General features: G+C 45.4%; 1 protein-coding gene across 1 annotated transcript in view; it reads left to right on the forward strand.

Moving 5' to 3' along the window:
• Window positions 1-17545, forward strand: part of LOC146196540 (uncharacterized) — a 169010-nt gene that overhangs the window by 91838 nt on the left and 59627 nt on the right. Inside the window, exon 3 of the mRNA XM_084598285.1 lies at window positions 6832-7014. Coding sequence (XP_084454411.1) covers window positions 6832-7014 — 183 coding nt within the window. The remainder of the gene's footprint in view (window positions 1-6831; window positions 7015-17545) is intronic.

The following is a 17545-nucleotide window of genomic DNA, read 5'->3' on the forward strand; positions in this document are numbered from 1 at the left end:
GCGACTCAGGCTATGAGAGACGCGTAAGTAACTAAGCATAGCCTCGTATGCATCACATGAGCATTTAAGCGAGGCTATGCATAGTTACTTACGCGTCTCTCATAGCCTGAGTCGCTTTGGGACGTTAAACCCCACGAATAAATTCAATCAAGCATAGTTACTTACGAATGTGATAAGCGAGATTTTTGCCGCCTTCATGCCGTTCCGAACGACTAACTTTGTGCATGTGCCATGTGGTTTTCTTTCTTGAAGTTCTGTAAATATGCCTCAATAAACTAGGAAGAAAGTTATAAATCCAGCCTGTTGTGCATGTAGTCCGCTCTTTCACACAGCTTAAAGATAACTGCCTGATGCAAGTAGCAGTTTTGCCGTACAATATTTCTTTACGAAAGCTTCGACTTCAGCCAGTAGCCAATGCTTAATCCCAGATTATACTTTGGCTAGTCGGTTCCGTTCTCATAATTTTGCCTGGCTTATAAAGCGGTGAAATAAATCTGTTGAGTTGTTATCACGGTCACTATGATTCACCCTTACGTCTGCCATGTTTTAGATACGCTGTTTGTAATGAAATGCAGTTAATTAAACACGCGCTGAGCTCTAGCGCGCTGTCCGAGGAAAGTCACCAGTAGCGCGTGCATCGACCTTCGCATATTTTGTGCTTCGCAAGCTTTCTTTTTTCCTCGATCGTGCAATTGCGTCATAACGCTAACGCGATATGGCCTTAACGTGGTTCAGCTATACACGCAAGAACTAGTAAGACAGTTGTCCTTTACCGAGGTAACCCCCTTATGCTCGACCAAGGTTACGTGGTCATACAGAGCAAGTCGTATCAAGCATCGTTCCTTCGAGACAACGAGAAACGTTCCTTCTAGCCACCCTCAGGCGACCATATAGCTCTTCCCTTACCGCGTTCGTACCGTGTACACACAAACGTACGCGAACTCCCGTAAGAAAGCATCATTGCTGCGTGAGTTAGAACATCTAGAACTGATCGTGCAACCACAAGCAGCCCGAAGCAACGCCGTGGCAGCAGCGACAACAGCGAACAAAACGCCGCGAGGACGAGAGCAGGGTCAACAACTGAACCCGTTTTGAGGTCGCCGGAGAGAGAGTGCGGACAACCTTGTCTTAGCGTCGCGGCGCTGCAGCACTCCGAACTGTCGCGTATTTGTGCGATAAGGATTCCCTCGGCGACAACAGGCAGCGGAGGGCGGTCTGGGGACACTACAAGCGTCTGGAGCGTGCACGTTATTAATTACGGACGTCGCGGCAGAGGGTCGAGCATTAGGAAAAGGGAGGAGGTTGAGAAGGAAGAAGAACATGAAGGAAAAGTGGTAATGAGAGTGCGGGCTCCATAATTCTGCCGGAAGGAGTGAAAACTTGCGGCGGCCGGCGCCGATTGCGCCGATGCTCTCACTGATTTCTCCTTCTTTCACGTCATGTTTTCTTCACCCTCTTTCTTACTCTACCTGAGCCCTTTTGTCGTTGTTGTTGCCGGTGAAGTATAGGTATCAGATTTGAATTTCATCCTCCTCCTTTTTATATCGGTGCCTGTAAATGCCGTCTACCTTTAAAATTCGCCGTTTTGGAAGAGGAGGGTGACCTTATTCTGGCGACTGTCGGTGCCTGGGCTCCCATTTTATCAATGGTCGTTCGGTCGGTTGCGGGCAGTTTCGTCATGGGACCCGTTTTCTTCGCTCTCTCCGGGGGTTTTGTAAACAGTTAGGCCGGTACACGCGGAGACTGTATGCTCTGCCTCTTTCATGCGTGCGTGGGGCTGACTACGCACGTGCTAGCCATCCAACGGTGGAGCTCAGTGTCCTTTCCATGGCGCGTATCGGCATTTTCCTTTCTGTTTTTCCAAGGGGAAATGTTCCGCGTTCGCTACAGATTTTTCATGCCAAGGCCACAGAGATGACGCCGGATAAAATGGCATTGTGCGCCGATGAGCCGTGACGGCCACCTTTGGAGTGCAAGCAGCTTTTAGAAAAGAGCCTTTCGACAGGGGCAGGTTGTTTACCTTGGAAATGTTTACCAAAGTTTACACCTTTAAAGTGTGTAAAGTGTCCTTACCAAACTATCCTCCAAGAACTGTTAAGGCGAACACGTCCTCGCAGCGTCTGAAAAAAGGGATTTTGCAATAGAGGCACTTCCATCTGTTAAGTTCCCAACTTGCGTCGACGATGGAAAAAACAACAAAAGAAAGGACGTATTGATCAAACTTTCATATTAACTGGCGTGTTCTAAGGACTGGTGTATTAGATTAACAGCAGTGTCTGCACGCACAAACCTATAAACGTTAGAGTGATAAAAGTCGTGTAATGCAGAATAAACACAAGGAAGATAGTAGCACGGGTAGAGACTGCAATGTAGTTGCCAATAATTAAGCCGGAACTCAGAAGGAACATGGACTTCGGCTGGACATATACGCGGCGAATAGATAACCGATGGTTCGCGTGGGTGTAACGAATGGAATTTCAAAAAATGTTGGCGAAGAAGTGAAGACGGAGTTAGAAATTTATTCCGACTCCTTGTGCTCATGATGATGACGACGACGACGACGACGACGACGACGACGACGACGACGATGATGATGATGATGATGATGATGATGATGATGATGATATCAACAATGGCAACAATCGCCTTATTGTGGTCATGTATACAATTTTGAGGCGAATTCTGATTGTTAATGATCTCGGCGTCTTTTCATCACGACTTCAGGCCTCCGTCCAAGATCTGAGATGCCGGTCCTTGCGGCTGCGTTCGTGGGACGCGGATGTCTACAAATAGACGCCGACCGTTATGCGGCGAGAACCGCCATCGCCCGCACCACGCGCTCGAAGTCAGATTGCATCAGCCGTCAGTTCAACGGGAGTTGTTCGAGCAGGACGCGGCGCTCTACGGCGTTCGCCGACCTCGATGCGGGCAGACGGGCGTCTTGGATGCAGACGCGGCGAAGACGGTTGCTTGACCAGTGGCGCTCATTTATCAAGCGCTCTTCATGCTTGGGCGTGAAAAAAAAGGCATGAAGTAACGAATCCGTTTATAACCGGTTACGTGCAGTTTCTTTTGTTGCCGTCCACGTGCGCCGGAGCTTATTAAGTCGTGTGCTCATTCGTCTGGCAACTCCTATGATCTCCTTTTGTCTTCGGTTCATGGATGTTCTGCGGCTTGCGAAAACATCGAAACTCACCTCATCATGGGCTTATGAAATGTGTTTTCAGTCACAAGGAGACAGAAATAAGTCTCTCGAGGTCATGCCAGATATTGCACGTCTGACTTTGAGTTCTATTCTATGGTTTCGTGACGTGCGTTCATGTGCGCTGTCGAGAAGCGATTAGGGTATTAAGGTATGGTCTGCAGATTTTTTGTCTACAGCTCTACAACGAGCCATTGCTCCCAGAACAGCGTGGTAATTATTACATTAAAGAACCAAATTGAAGTGTGTTTCAACAGGGCAGTGGGATATATATCAAGAGCGGTTTCCTCGTCATTGTAATTTGAGCAGTTAGATCATTGGGACCGGGAATGAAAACTATGCTGTGGCTAAATAACTACAGCAGTAGGCAAACACTCAAGTCCGTCAAGTGAGCTACCATCGGCATGTGTGTGTGTGCGAGTTGAATTCACTCCATAGAAGAACTCTAAACTGTCAGCAATTGACAATGAGCCTATCGTTCATTACCTTTTTGCCAGTTTCAATAAAACTAATGAGCAAGCAGTGAGGAAAAGATAAATATGACTAAGCTTTCAACTCTGTTCGACTAAGTATTCAGCCTGTCGGTGAATATTGGATGTCACCTCCCATGCCAGCAACTTCTAATGTAAGAACAGTTTTTTTATACGTATGAATACCATACACGTTTCTCCGTGTATTTGTTGTTGTTGCTTACAGCGGTAATCTCTGATACATCAACTGCTAATGAAGCACACTTCGATTATCCCTGAAATACTGGCTAGCCTAAAGAAAGATGCATTTTTAGAAATGCTTTTTAAGGACACCGCAAATGTAGGCTTCGTCATGTTAAAGAAAATGCGAAAAACATGCACACGTGTGTGTGTGTGTGTGTGTGTGTGTGTGTGTGTGTGTGTGTGTGTGTGTGTGTGTGTGTGTGTGTGTGTGTGTGTGTGTGTGTGTGTGTGTGTGTGTGTGTGTGTGTGTGTGTGTGTGTGTGTGTGTGTGTGTGTGTGTGTGTGTGTGTGTGTGTGTGTGTGTGTGTGTGTGTGTGTGTGTGTGTGTGTGTGTGTGTGTGTGTGTGTGTGTGTGTGTGTGTGTGTGTGTGTGTGTGTGTGTGTGTGTGTGTGTGTTTGTGTGTGTGTGTGTGTGTGTGTTTCTTCGTTCGAATTCACGGATATCAGTCACAGTGACCAGCTCAAGAGCACTTAGTATTGGGTAGGCCTTTCGCTCACAACAAAAGTGACCATCACATTGTCCTTAACGAAATATCCGTGGGTTTCAGCGATGGCATGCTTGCTCCTGTTTTGTCTTGTCCTGCGCCTGATTTCTTCAGCATCAGGGTCGAGGTAGTTCCTTCTGTTTTGCTTTCCTCCGCAACACAACCAAACATGGTCACTTCAAGTATATGATGGCCTGTAGTAATTATGCAAATTAAAACAAAATGAAGGTATTAAAAAGCTGTGGAAGTTCATCTATCTGATGAATTCGTACCTTGGTATCTAGACGGCAATCTTTTTATTGTTGTTGATTAACTCCCACGAGAAAAAAGAATACTACACACATCGTGCTTTTGGAGGAATATACGGGGCAATATTTTTGACGCATATTTTTGTCAACTTTGCTCTCATAGCCAATAACCGACAGAAATTACGGAAGCATGTGATGGCAAGAAAGCCTAATATTTGCAAGTTCACTTTCTTTGTATTTCAACATTTCGTGAAGAAAATATTCACTTTTAGTTCGAGCTTCAAATGTACTGAATGACTCATTCACTATCATTGCTATATTTTCTTGCTGAACTAAGTTTTTGTGCGTCGGAAACAAGAGACGGTTTTTAGAGTTCCACTGAACAATTAACAGATATCGTGGTAGAACCATGTGTATTGTAAATTTTTTTATCTGTCAGTACACGTTAAAGAACCCCAGGTGGTCTAAATTTTCGGAGCCCTCCACTACAGCGTCTCTCATAGCCTTAGTCACTCTGGGACGTTAAACCCAGCAAACCAAACAAAACCTTTATTTCTTTAGTCAACCTCAAGGCCTCCGACTTCATGGTCGAGAGGAAAATTCATAATTTAGCTTATATACCTCACACTATTGTATCCTTCGTGAAAATATACGCTCATATTTGCGTTCGAGAAACCGCGGGCTGGGACTGAGATTTACATTCGAACGAATGTCACAAGAGAATGAACTGCGTTTTCTAGACCTCACTTTGAAGTTTTGTGCCCATCATGTTTGTTAGCGGTATTCGCCTTGAAGTGCAAAGCATCTGCTGGATTATGGATCGCAACATTCTAAGCTCATAAAAAGATGGCATTGCTCAGTCCAGCCTGGGGGCAGTCTTGTCAAAATCATGCTTTCATAATATACGAATTAGCTTTAATGAACAACTGTCTAGGCTAGCGAATGCAGGATTTCCTGTTCATTTCATATTAAGAGTATGTGATAAACTAATCACAAAAGTAAAACAGTCGTGCGCAGGTTCACGGGAGCAGGAGGGGGCTGGAAAGAGGGATACAAAAATAATTATGGCCCTGCCATATGTGCATGGTCTATCACACAATTTGAAAAATGTAGCCAGAAGGTTTAATGTTAATGTGGTTTTCTCAGCACCAAAAAAACTGTCAAAGATAAGCAGCATAGTTAAGAACAAAGCAGCGAAAAAAGTCCGGGAAAGAAACACGTGTCGGGTGAGGCATAAGTTTTCCTATGTTCCATGTAAAGGAGGAGTGATATATAAGATTCCGTTATCTTGTGATAAAGTGTATGTGGGTCAAACAGGCAGGTGCATCAATGTTCGGTTACGAGAGCACGAGAGATCATTAGAGATTGGTAGAGGATCTGATCTGGTTGTACACTGTAAGGGGTGTGATGGCTGATATCCTTTTCTAACACAGGCAGATATTTTGGATGCCCATCCGGCACAGATTAACAGGGAAATTATTGAGGCCAGGCATATCATGCGATTGGGTGAAAAATGTGTTAGTGAACTGTCAATCGCTTTAACAGATAATGAGGCTGGGTTTCTTGAACGTGGTGTGTGTGTGGGGTCATCATGATTTGGTTTTTTGTTTAATGTGTGGTTTGGTGCTGCTTGGCTGGGTTATTTATACTGGGTTTTTTTCAATAAACTTCAGTTGCGAGTCAGCGCCCGTCCTGTTTGTTCTTCACCTCCGTCCACGTCTGTAGCGCTGTTTTTTGTTTTTTTTTTTCATCATGTCACCGTACCAACTCGCCCAGATGTCTCTTCTTTTAACTGTAAAGCCACCAGTACTAGTTAAATACAATAATTGCACCAGTAAATGAGGCATTACAGAGGAATTGTTCCAAATCTTGCTTAATCGAAGTTTACGTGTATCCGTCTGTAAGCACGAGATTACAAACTCGCAGTTTATTCGAACTCTCTCCTTGGGCTCGCCAGTATCACGGCGCATGTTGAATGATGCGCGACGGAGCTCCCTTTAAATCGAACTTCGCTTAATACAAACAAATCTTCGGTTGCCTTCCTGAGTTGTTACTGAGAAGATTTGGGGAAGCAAAAGTCACGTTTGCATTACGACGCATACATGCGATTCCTTGTCCACCTGTCTTGTATTTTGCACCCCAGCATACATGCATTTTTGGCTGACACATGTCTGTCGTCGCAGGTGGAGGACCAGGGCATCGACCCCAACCTGCGCGACAACGACGGAGCGACAGCGGCGCACTTCGCCGCCAGCCGCGGACACGTGGAGACGCTGCGCTGGCTGCTGGCGCACGGAGCGGCCATCTTGCCCGACAAGTACGGAAAGTCGCCCTTCCACGACGCCGCTGAGAACGAGCAGCTGGAGGTGAGCTGCTTATGTATAGCCAGTCCTGACACTTATTATTCTAGCGCTTGACTGAACAACGCGCGGCTAGGGCGGTGCACCTTAACAAACGACAATAACTGACATTGATCGAAGTCGAAAAAAAGCGGTTGACATTTCGGGTTCTGTGTGAAATCTTTATTCGTGATTTTACTTGCATTCTTCAATGATACAACTGGAGGTCTGAATGTGAATTATTAATTAGCTCGCTGGTGTAGCCAGTCGGCCATTTTTATCATTCTTAGCTGAAAAAAAAAAAAGAAGAAAAAGCTGCGAAAACTTTTCGACCACAGCAACAATATCTGCGCCGTTTTTATCCTTGAAGTAGTGGTGACAACATATATTTTTGTTGTAACATCAGAATTTTACTTACCTACGACGAAAATGTGCTACATAATAACAAACTACACAAAATGACTGCAGAACGACAAAAAGTGCTGCACGACTACAAAAAAGTCGGACATTGCGAGAAAACTACAAAAAAGACCAAACAAAAAGACAATTGTCTTAATTTCAGCAAGGTCATGTCGTTTGTTTGGACTAGGTTAGGTCCCTGCATGCACTATTTCTATAGGCCGCCTTCGTGTTGAACAGCTGGCAAGAAACTCTTCCGCGGGCCAACACCGTTCCGGTTACAGAGTTCCCCACTCATTGTCAATGCATTTCTGGATGTGCGTTGTTGGCTCGAATTGCAGCACTGCACAGACTTGGAAAAAGCGCAGGGAAGCATTATTTACTGGGAACTGTAGAGGCTGTGTAGGTCTGGTGCTGGCACTCTACTCCTGACAATTCGTGAAATAATAAGTTGATCACTCATTATTTTTATTATTACCTTAAAAATGTAGTCACAATTAACGGTTCTCGCGTGGTGCTGAAAGAGACCTCTGCGGAAGGGGCTATGATTACTGAAGAACATTGTAACAGCTGCTACGCTTCCAAAACGTCAGGCGACACGCCGCCGTAGTTGAGCTCTCCGAATTGTTAGGCTTGGTTGTGTTGGTTCAGGTTAGGTCGTGCCACGGCATCATAGCCCAGACGCAGGGTTAAGCGCTTGGCTTTGCGTTAAAGAGCTGGCATCTTAAAATATCGAGCTTTCTTTTCAGCGTTTACATCTTTCAAGGAAGTAAAAAGACACGGTTAGGCGAGCACTTCATCTAAGGCACAAGCTAGGGTGGAAAGGGTAAAATCGTCGTAAACTTGTGCGAAATATTTTTGAAACTGTTTATGCAGAAGTGAGGAGTTGTTTATTGCGACCACTTTTCTGCATACTTCAGACATTGCTGGTTCGTACAGCCGTAGGGTTATTCGACGAGGGCCATGATCCTCGTCTTATCGGTGCTTTGCCGATCACAGGTATTAGCGGGAAGCTCAAACGCTCGGTCGTTTGACTGTAAAGCAGCAACGGGTGTCAGCGATGAATGAGAGATGACGTTAAGGTTAATGTTTATTGTCGGAGATGTTAGCGCTAACTGGAATATAATAGTACGTTGGCCGTAACGATTTTTCCATTGAAATGGTTATCAAACTTGCCTGATTCGCAGCTGCACTACGATGTTATCAGGAACAAGGTGGATTACGAATGTTTGGAGCCTGATGTCTTTGGATGGAACAGCCACTGCCATCTTTTACATTGTCCTTTTGGGAAACAAAATCAAGAAAACAGCCTTGTATACTTTCGCGGTAAAGCCTAATACGCAGGAACAAACACTCATGTCTGTTTTTTCACGGACACCACTTTCGTAGTTGCTGAAGCAAAAACAATCAGAGCACCAAATAAGGACAACGATTCGAAAGGGATGGCGTTACCTACGTCCAGCTGAACGACACCCGAGCGCTTTCTCCGTAGAAAGCAAATGATCGATACAAAGTAGAGCAAGTTTCACATCATACAGGTAAACAACGGCGTCATCGACATAGCTGGCACCCTCTCGACTCGCAGCTCAAGCAGAAAGACACAGTGTAAGCGGCGGGCACAGCAGCAGAGACAAGGCTACGCGGCGGCCGGCACAGCACAACCCGGAAGGTCGCTTAACCCTGCGTGTGCCCCGTCTAACTGGTTCGCACTGTTTCTCTCGCTGCGGCCGGCAGTGCCCACATTAGAAAGAGGCCCAGTTTTGCTTCCCGTTTTCATTGTCTTTACTTTGTTTCGTGTTTCCTTTCCATCTCCGTGACTAACAAGGTCAGTGGGAAACGGAGACCGAGAAACAGAGCGACGCTTTGTGTGCCGGCCTCCGCTGCGTCGAGCAAGGGTGGGGCCCGGAACGGGAAGGAAAACGCAGCTTCAGGTTCACGCGTGTCTTGGCCTTGGTGGCGAACCTTGCGGGGGCCGCTTTCGCGCTTGAAGTAGCGTGAAACACGATGCGCGCTCGGCATCAGTTTTAACGTCTGCAGCAGCCCGGCTTAAGAGCGCCTTGTTCGCGTTTTATTCATGTATTTTATGGACTAACAGGGAAGCAGTATAATCGGAGTAAATGTATTTACCGAAGAACAGCCCCATCTGAGCACTGAAGGCGCAGCTAATGTCAGAAAACGTAGCACTGTGGTTGTAATTATATTCTTATACCTTTTTAAATGACCAATCTAAGAAATATACTTTGTGCGTGAGGATCGTTTGACGGCAAATAGAATTAATTAGATAGAGATATTAATTTTCTTGAAGATTAACTCCTCTGCCCTAGTTTTTTCATGCTTCCTGTGTTTTCTGCCTTTGTAATTTCTAGGCTTTTTTTTTTTTTTTTCATGGCAATGTAACATGCCATCTAATGTGACATGTGCTCTTTCAGATAGATTTAGTTCCGCGTACGATAGAAGCCGTTTGCAGTTATTCTACAAATGTATATGCGTTGTCCCTTTATCCGACTCTCTATCATTCTGGACTGCAAATACTTTTACCTACTCTGGTTTCAAGCACTAGGTGCTTTGGCCATGACTATGTTTTTACTAATTGCAGTTAAACATCTTCAAGTGATATTCGCCCTTTAAATAAATTTAGCTTTCTTCTTGTCTCTTAACGCTGCGCTTATTTCGAGGCTGTCTTCGCAATCAGCGTCTATTTACAAACCCCAAGCAACCAGCTGTCTTTGCACGGGCCTTAGCCAGAGTCTAGACATCGTACTTCCTGGTAGAATAACCCATGACCACCGGCCGGAATCCTCCATTAAATATCGGGCTCTAGGAACAAGCCGGCCGTTTCATCGATGTACCCCAATAAAACGCTTTCTGCCTTCAGTGTTCTATCCTGCATCCTGACGGCTTCCATCCAGTGTGCTACATCTAAATCTAAATCGATAGCCCAGCGGAAACAGTTACAGCTTTATCCACGTCGTTTAATTCTCGAGGCGCATCCACACCCGACGAATCAGCGTGCATATAAACTGTTACAACTCGATCCATGTAGTTTTATGATCAAGGCGTAAACACGCCCGGTGGGTCGCTTCGAGTGACAGTCGCTCTCGCGATCGCTATCTCTGCATTGAAATCATTGGCGACAAAGAACAGCTTCGTGCCCTGCATCGTAAATGCATCGCATCATAAAGCAAGACACTAGCGGTTCTCCTCCTCACAGGCATACGCCTTCGAGTCTGCTTGACAAGTGCCCTGATTGTATCACGCACTAATCTGTTCACTGTTCTGCAGTGCAAAAGAAAATTCAAAGTATGCTGAAGCGAACTGCGCGTAACCTTCACGCCGCTCTAAATGTGCGGGGTTCCGAAGTCGTAAATGAGGCTACTTGCATATCCGGAGCTTAAACCGTTGTGATCTTATCTCGCAGCCTATACGTGTAGCGCTCGTTAAATTTTACAGTGACGGATTTATTTATTTATTTATTTATTTATTTATTTATTTATTTATTTATTTATTTATTTATTTATTTATTTATTTATTTATTTATTTATTTATTTATTTATTTATTTATTTATTTATTTATTTGTACCTCAAATGCCCCTGGTGGGGTATTACATGAGGGGTGAGCTGTTACAGTTCATTGGCGAGTCTTTCAATGAATGCTTTGAAGTGTGCTGGATGAGCGAGATGAACTGCGTCGGCAGGAAGGCGATTCCAGTCCTTTGCTGTCTGGACGAAAAAAGCATTTAGATGTGCAGTGGTATTTGCGGATGGCGGGTATACTACTTTATTGTGATTAAGTCGATGGGATACGCGGTCACAAGGCATGATGGCACAGTTTCCTAGTGATGAATGGTAAAGTTTATGAAAAAGGCACAGCCGGGCTATTTTGCGGCGTGATTGGAGGGAAAGGAGATTAGATTTTGTCTTCAAATCAGTAACACTTGAGTGATATGAGTAGTCTGAATGAATGAACCTTGCTGCACGATTTTGGATGGATTCGAGGGTGAAGGAAAGGTTAGACTGGTGAGGGTCCCAAACTGCGCATGCGTATTCCAGTTTGGGACGGACGAGTGTTAAATAGGTCAGCAGTTTGACAGAAGGAGGTGAAAGTCGCAAGTTACGGCGTAAAAAACCAAGCGTGCGATTGGCGTCTTTAGCAATGTTAGAGACGTGAGTAGACCAAGTGAGGGAAAGGGTAATGGTTACACCAAGATATTTATAAGAGTCAACTGCGGAAATTTTAGAGCCAAATATATATTACGAAGGTGAAGGAAAGGACTGTCTACGGTGGAATGTAATTAATGACGTCTTATTTGTGTTTAGGGACATGAGCCATTTGCTACACCAGGATTCGATGTAATTCAAGTCGTTCTGTAACAGTTTAGTATCGTTGCTGTTAGCGATAGGTCGATATATTACGCAGTCATCCGCAAATAGTCGTATGTTAAAAGTTATATCAGTAGCCAGGTCATTAATATAGATTAGGAAAAGTAATGGACCGAGTACAGTACCTTGTGGCACTCCAGAGGCGACGGAGCTTAATGGTGAGAAAAATTCATTAGCGTGTACGAACTGCTTACGGTTAGTGAGGAAGTGTTCTATCCAAGTTAGAATGAGTGGGTCAAGGTTCAAACGTGAAAGTTTAAGTAGAAGCCGTCTGTGGTGAACTTCGTCAATAGCTTTCTCAAAATCCAAGAACAATGCATCAACTGGTATGTTGTCATCTAGGTTAGAACTAATGTCATTAATAAATAGAGCTAACTGTGTGTCACATGACATTCCTTTACGAAAACCGTGTTGGTTAGGGTGAAAAAAATTTACAGATATAAGAAAATTTGCGATGTGTGTGTAGATAACATGCTCCATTAACTTTGAACAAATGCTTGTGAGGGATATGAGACGATAGCTATGGCGTGAAGATGGCGAACCTTTTTTAGGAACTGGAATCACCTTGCCTACCTTCCAGTCTTGTGGCAACACTCCAGATGATAACGATTGCTGAAAGATATGCCACAGAATGATACTTGTGATATGTTTGGTGTTTTTTAGTAGTTTTGAGTTGATGCCATCAACCCCGGCTGAGGAAGTGACCTTTAAAGAATCAATTAGTTTCGCAATTTCGTTGGCATGAAAAGTTATGGGAGGCATGACAGGGTGATTGTGTCGCGGAAAATCAGGAAGTTCATCTTTAGACTCGTTAGTATAAATAGATGAAAATACGGAGTTCAGAACTTCCGGTACATATTTATCAGGAATAGGATTATTTTGGTCATCGAGCAGAGATAAGTTATTGTTACGCGATGGATGAACAATTTCCAAAACTGTCTAGGGTTTGTCCGCAGCATGTTGGGCAACGTGTTGTAATAAAAGCTTTTCATTGTTTTGGAGGCAAGGGTCTGAAATGTTTTGTCGCTGTGTGCTATTTTTCCCACGAAACTGACGTGTTTAAGCGTTTAGCTGCTCGATAGTACCGTTTCTTTTTGTTGTTCATTCGTTTTAGGGTAGCGTTAAACCACGGCGATGTGAGTCGTTCCGTAACAGTTATAGTGGGAATGTATTATGAGACTTGCTCCGGGATATGTGTCTTTGCTAAAACTCGGGCCAATGATTTAGTATTGCATCCACTTGAGCAAGGGCGCATAGATTCAACGGCCTGGAATCCTCTGGGCATATCACTTCGCAAAAACAGACACTGTTTCTTCTGTTTTTCATTAATATAGAAAAAAAAAAGACACGATATTTTTACATTTTACGGATAAACTCAAAATTTTCAGGAAATAAACTATCAGTTAGGTATTTCTGAATACAATCCGGTGTAACAGTGCCGTTTTCTACTCTCAGGATCTGCATTTTTCGTCTTTTGCATTTCATTTCCGTTTCCCGTTTCGTTCAATTTTCGTCTGTTATAAATTATTATTAACTTGCGTTCAAATTCAAATGACATCCACTGTGGGTAGATATATTTCATCTTTATAAGCTATGGGCTACCGGCATCTCTCATTCTATCTTACACATGTAGCCAAGCGGAAGAAAATCGAGAGCGTCCTGCAATCCTGAATTCTTGATATTGACTGTGCAGGTTCATTTAACAGAGCCTTTGAAAAGGTTTTTCCGCTGCTTTGACGCAAAGGGAAGACGAATGCCATTACTGATAACATATCCAAGGACTGCTTTGACACAACTCAGGCTTGTTCTTTCAAAGTCGCACATAAGAACAGGAAAGACCACGTACTACTTTCTACTAAACGAAAATTATAGGACCCAAAACTAAAAAGTGCTGCTGGCAGCCACTGCACTTTCCGCCGCGTTAACTAATATATTTCATTCGACAATGCACTTTATTTACTTTCATCGCGGGCCCTCTGATAGCAGTCACTAGGAGACATTTTTTGTCCTACTACGCAAATGAGGACATTTTTTCTGGGCGTTCATTTTTGGAGGGGGGGGTCACAGGAAGGGAAAGGCGCAGTATCTGTCACACTTGTAGCTGTGGACACCTGAACCGCGCCGTAAGGGAAGGGAGGAAGGTGGGAGTGAAAGTGGACAGAGAGAAAGAGGAGCCGTAGTGGAGGGCTACGGAGTGATTTCGACCACCTGGGGATCTTTAACGTGCGCTGACATCGCACAGCACACGGACGCCTCTCCGCTTCGCCTCCATCGAAACGCAGCCGCCGAGGTCGGGATCGAACCCGGGTACTCCGGCACAGTAGTCGGGCGTCTTACCACTGCACCACCCCGAGGGGGCCATTTTTTTTTTCTTTTCGAGGACGTTTTTTTCCGGAATCTTTCCAAAACACGGCACCATGGAGGGTGAGAGCAGCGTCCTTTGCGTCTGAAAGCTTGTGTGACGATCTTGAGAACACCGACGTTCTTTCTTACTCCAAGTTCTTTATCGCCAGGCTAAGATAAGATGCATAACTGCAGGTTAGGATAATGGCAGGCTCCCAACTTCGCCACCTGTATAAACCGGGCGAGCCTCGGTGTGCACTACCGTTTTCGCATTTCGCTTTAATGTAACCATCATGCAACGCGCAGGTGCGACGTTTGCGAACTCGCCACCGTGTTCTAAACTACAGTTGTAGCTGCTGAGACGCAGAGCCGGTTCAGCTTGCAGCGTTAGGGAAGCGCTTACACCTTCAATTGCTGGCGCTATCACTGCCGCGATCGAGCAGTGGGTGGTCACACACACGGCGTCTCCTTGACATTACTTGCATCGAACGAGGTTAGCCAGCGCAATCTTACATAACTACTCGGAACTTTGCGGACATGCCAGCTTGCCCATGGCACCGGCAAGAGAAATAAGAAGGCACAAAACGATCGAGTTACACTGCTCTGGAGCAAGGTCGACTGCGTGACGGGCACGAGTGTGTCCTTACACGAGTAACAACGCGACAACACCGTGTCCTGCGATTACTTACATACCCTGTGGCAACAAGGGTTACGCCCGTAATCGATGTGACGGTAATTGGACAGGCTTCTGCACATTGTGCGCGGAACACGTGTCCCTGCCCGTCCCGCAAACCGATCGTCGACGCCTGTGACCCAATTATGCCGTTCGTTTATGGCGCGTCTGTGGTGAACCATACTAGAAGCTTTGTTGGGGAGTGGTGACATTGAAGTCCGTCGAGCCAAGACAAGGGTAATGACAAAGGAACGTGAGATGTCCTTCGGTGATAAACAGCTTTTCGCGCGTATTACCAATCACATCAATTGACAAGAACGGGGCTATGTAATCTGGCGTGCGAAGTAGTTTTCGTTTCTCCATTTACATATTCGGCTCATAATAAAAATAACACTGCTCTGAACCCGCTGGGGGGAATGGCAGGTAATATATTGTTATACTAAAAGCACGAGGGGTGGGAATAATGATTGAGATCAAGAGCTTTCGTGATGCGCGCCAGTCACTCCGCATCAGGAAGCATGTATTCTTTTTATGCTTTCAAGCACCATTTACATCTTTCTAAAACACTACAGCGCTGCCGTGCACAAAAGTCACGGTGACAAAAATAACAGTACGTCACATCATGTTGTTGCTTTAGAGCAATATCTCTACTCCTCCCATGCACAAACCACAGGATCAATGGATGGTACAGTTTTGACCTTGAGCTCTCGTGCTGTGCAGCGAACACCATCGTCGTGACCAGGCCCGAGAGCACTATGTTGTTGGCGCAGCTGATCACGCCTCGTGTAAAACAGCAACGCACTCACATACTGTGCATTGAACCGTCATTATGCAGTTCCACCTGCGCCGCTTCTTAATTTAACCAAGGCAAATACGCCATACACATACGCCATCTCGCTAATGACAGAGGCCGCAGCCGTGCGAGACAGGTTTCCGAGACCATCGAACAACTAGAAACAGAGCCCGTTGCCGAGAAGCTGACCAACAGCGAAAGTGAGCCAACGTCGAAGCGGCAGCCGCCGATGGCTAACTCTTGTGAAACTTGGCTCAAAGATATTGAAGCTCTACAATATTTTTTGATCAACTGCGAGGGACCGGTTGGAACCAGAGTGGATATGACAAATGAGATCAGCGGCCAGCTAATAATTCCACCCATTACGAAGAACGTGCACCCCGGACACCATACAGAGCGTAGGGGGCAGGTAGAACCAGAACGCTGGTGAAAGTCTTTCATAATGACAAATTGGTGGTGTTGACGCGGCAGACTGATGAAGACAGAATGGTAGCATCCGTTACTGACGAACAGGGTAACATCCTGGTTAGCGGGGTGGTTTCCACGACATACGCACACTAGGGAAGAGGTCGCTATCGCTGTCGCCATAGCAGGATCCTCGTCAAAAACCGATTCCAAAACAGCAGTCAACAATCACATCTCGCGACGAGTTTCCCACAGTTAGAGCGAATTCTACGTAACATCCAAATTGGTAGGAAAATTTGCTAATTCGCATTTTATGGACACCTGCTAAATTCCTGGGAACGAGGCAGCCCATGAAAGAGCTCGAGGTATTACTTTCCAAGCTGGTCACTCCGGGCCAGCCGAGCGTTTCACGAACAAATACAGGCTATACAAATATAGAGAAGTTTTGAGCGTTACAGGCTTGCCAGACTGAAATACCTACCCGCGGACGAATCGCTTACTAAACAACAGGCATCGGTTTGGAGGCGACTTAAACAAACTCCTTTCGAAACCCCCAGTTATGCAGCTTCTATTATGAAGGACAATACTCAAGCAAAGGCCAAAAATGTAATGATAAGGCCGATCTAAATCATATGTTCTCGAACTACTCTTAAGCTTTACAAATGAGTCAATTCATTATACTCTGAACGCTGAGAGACACTACTGCTCAGCTCCGACCGGGAGACCCAACTCGAACTGATTCAACTGACCGAAGACGCTGCCGAAACTCAAGGACTAACAGCCATTGTCTAGGCGGCGATTGACTTGTAGGTGACTCTACTCTATCCGTCGGACAGTAAAAGTTTTCCGTCCGCACGGTGATTGGGTTGTTGGGCTTAAGTTAAGGAATTGGGTTTGGCGCGTAAGAAATTTGTGGCAAGTTTGCATAGAATGCAGTGCTTGGTATTCCATCTCAAGAACACTGAAACCTAAACGGACAGAATCTGGAAGCGCACACATAGTCGCGCACGCGCGCGCGTTCTTTTACCTTGTTGGGCTTTCGTGAAGAACATACTGATCGGAATAGCATGACAGTAGGTGTGAACCTGCATGTATTCTACACTCCCTCAAAATGCCACGAATGCTTGCTATGCACTACGAAGAGATCGTCCGGCCCTCTAGGAACGCCACTTTCGCGGAAAGTTCCCAAAAGTTTCGTGGAAAATGGCTGGGAGAAATTCCGGTTCTTCAGGGGAGGCAGTCTTCTGATACATTGGTCGACTAGATCTGTCTCTTCCAATATCATTATTATTCCTACGTCCTCGAAAAAGGCTAATCGGAAAGCCGAGCCGCACTTAAGAGGGGGTAATTGCATACGTGACCTTTCGCGGAGGTTCGCGGCGAGCGGCAAGCTCTCCAAACGGGATCACTATGCTGATAACAAACAAATCGATGAACTCGGACATCGGAACCACCGCAATCGCCGCGGCCTTGTCGAGGTCACTTGTGCTCCATACGCATGTATAGTCCTAGAGGGCTCCACCGAGCAGCTATTCTTGTGAGGCGAGCAGAAAAATCACCGGTAC

This window comes from Amblyomma maculatum, chromosome 3, assembly GCF_055883805.1.
Source record: "Amblyomma maculatum isolate TAMU_Amacu chromosome 3, ASM5588380v1, whole genome shotgun sequence".
Taxonomy (NCBI): domain Eukaryota; kingdom Metazoa; phylum Arthropoda; class Arachnida; order Ixodida; family Ixodidae; genus Amblyomma; species Amblyomma maculatum.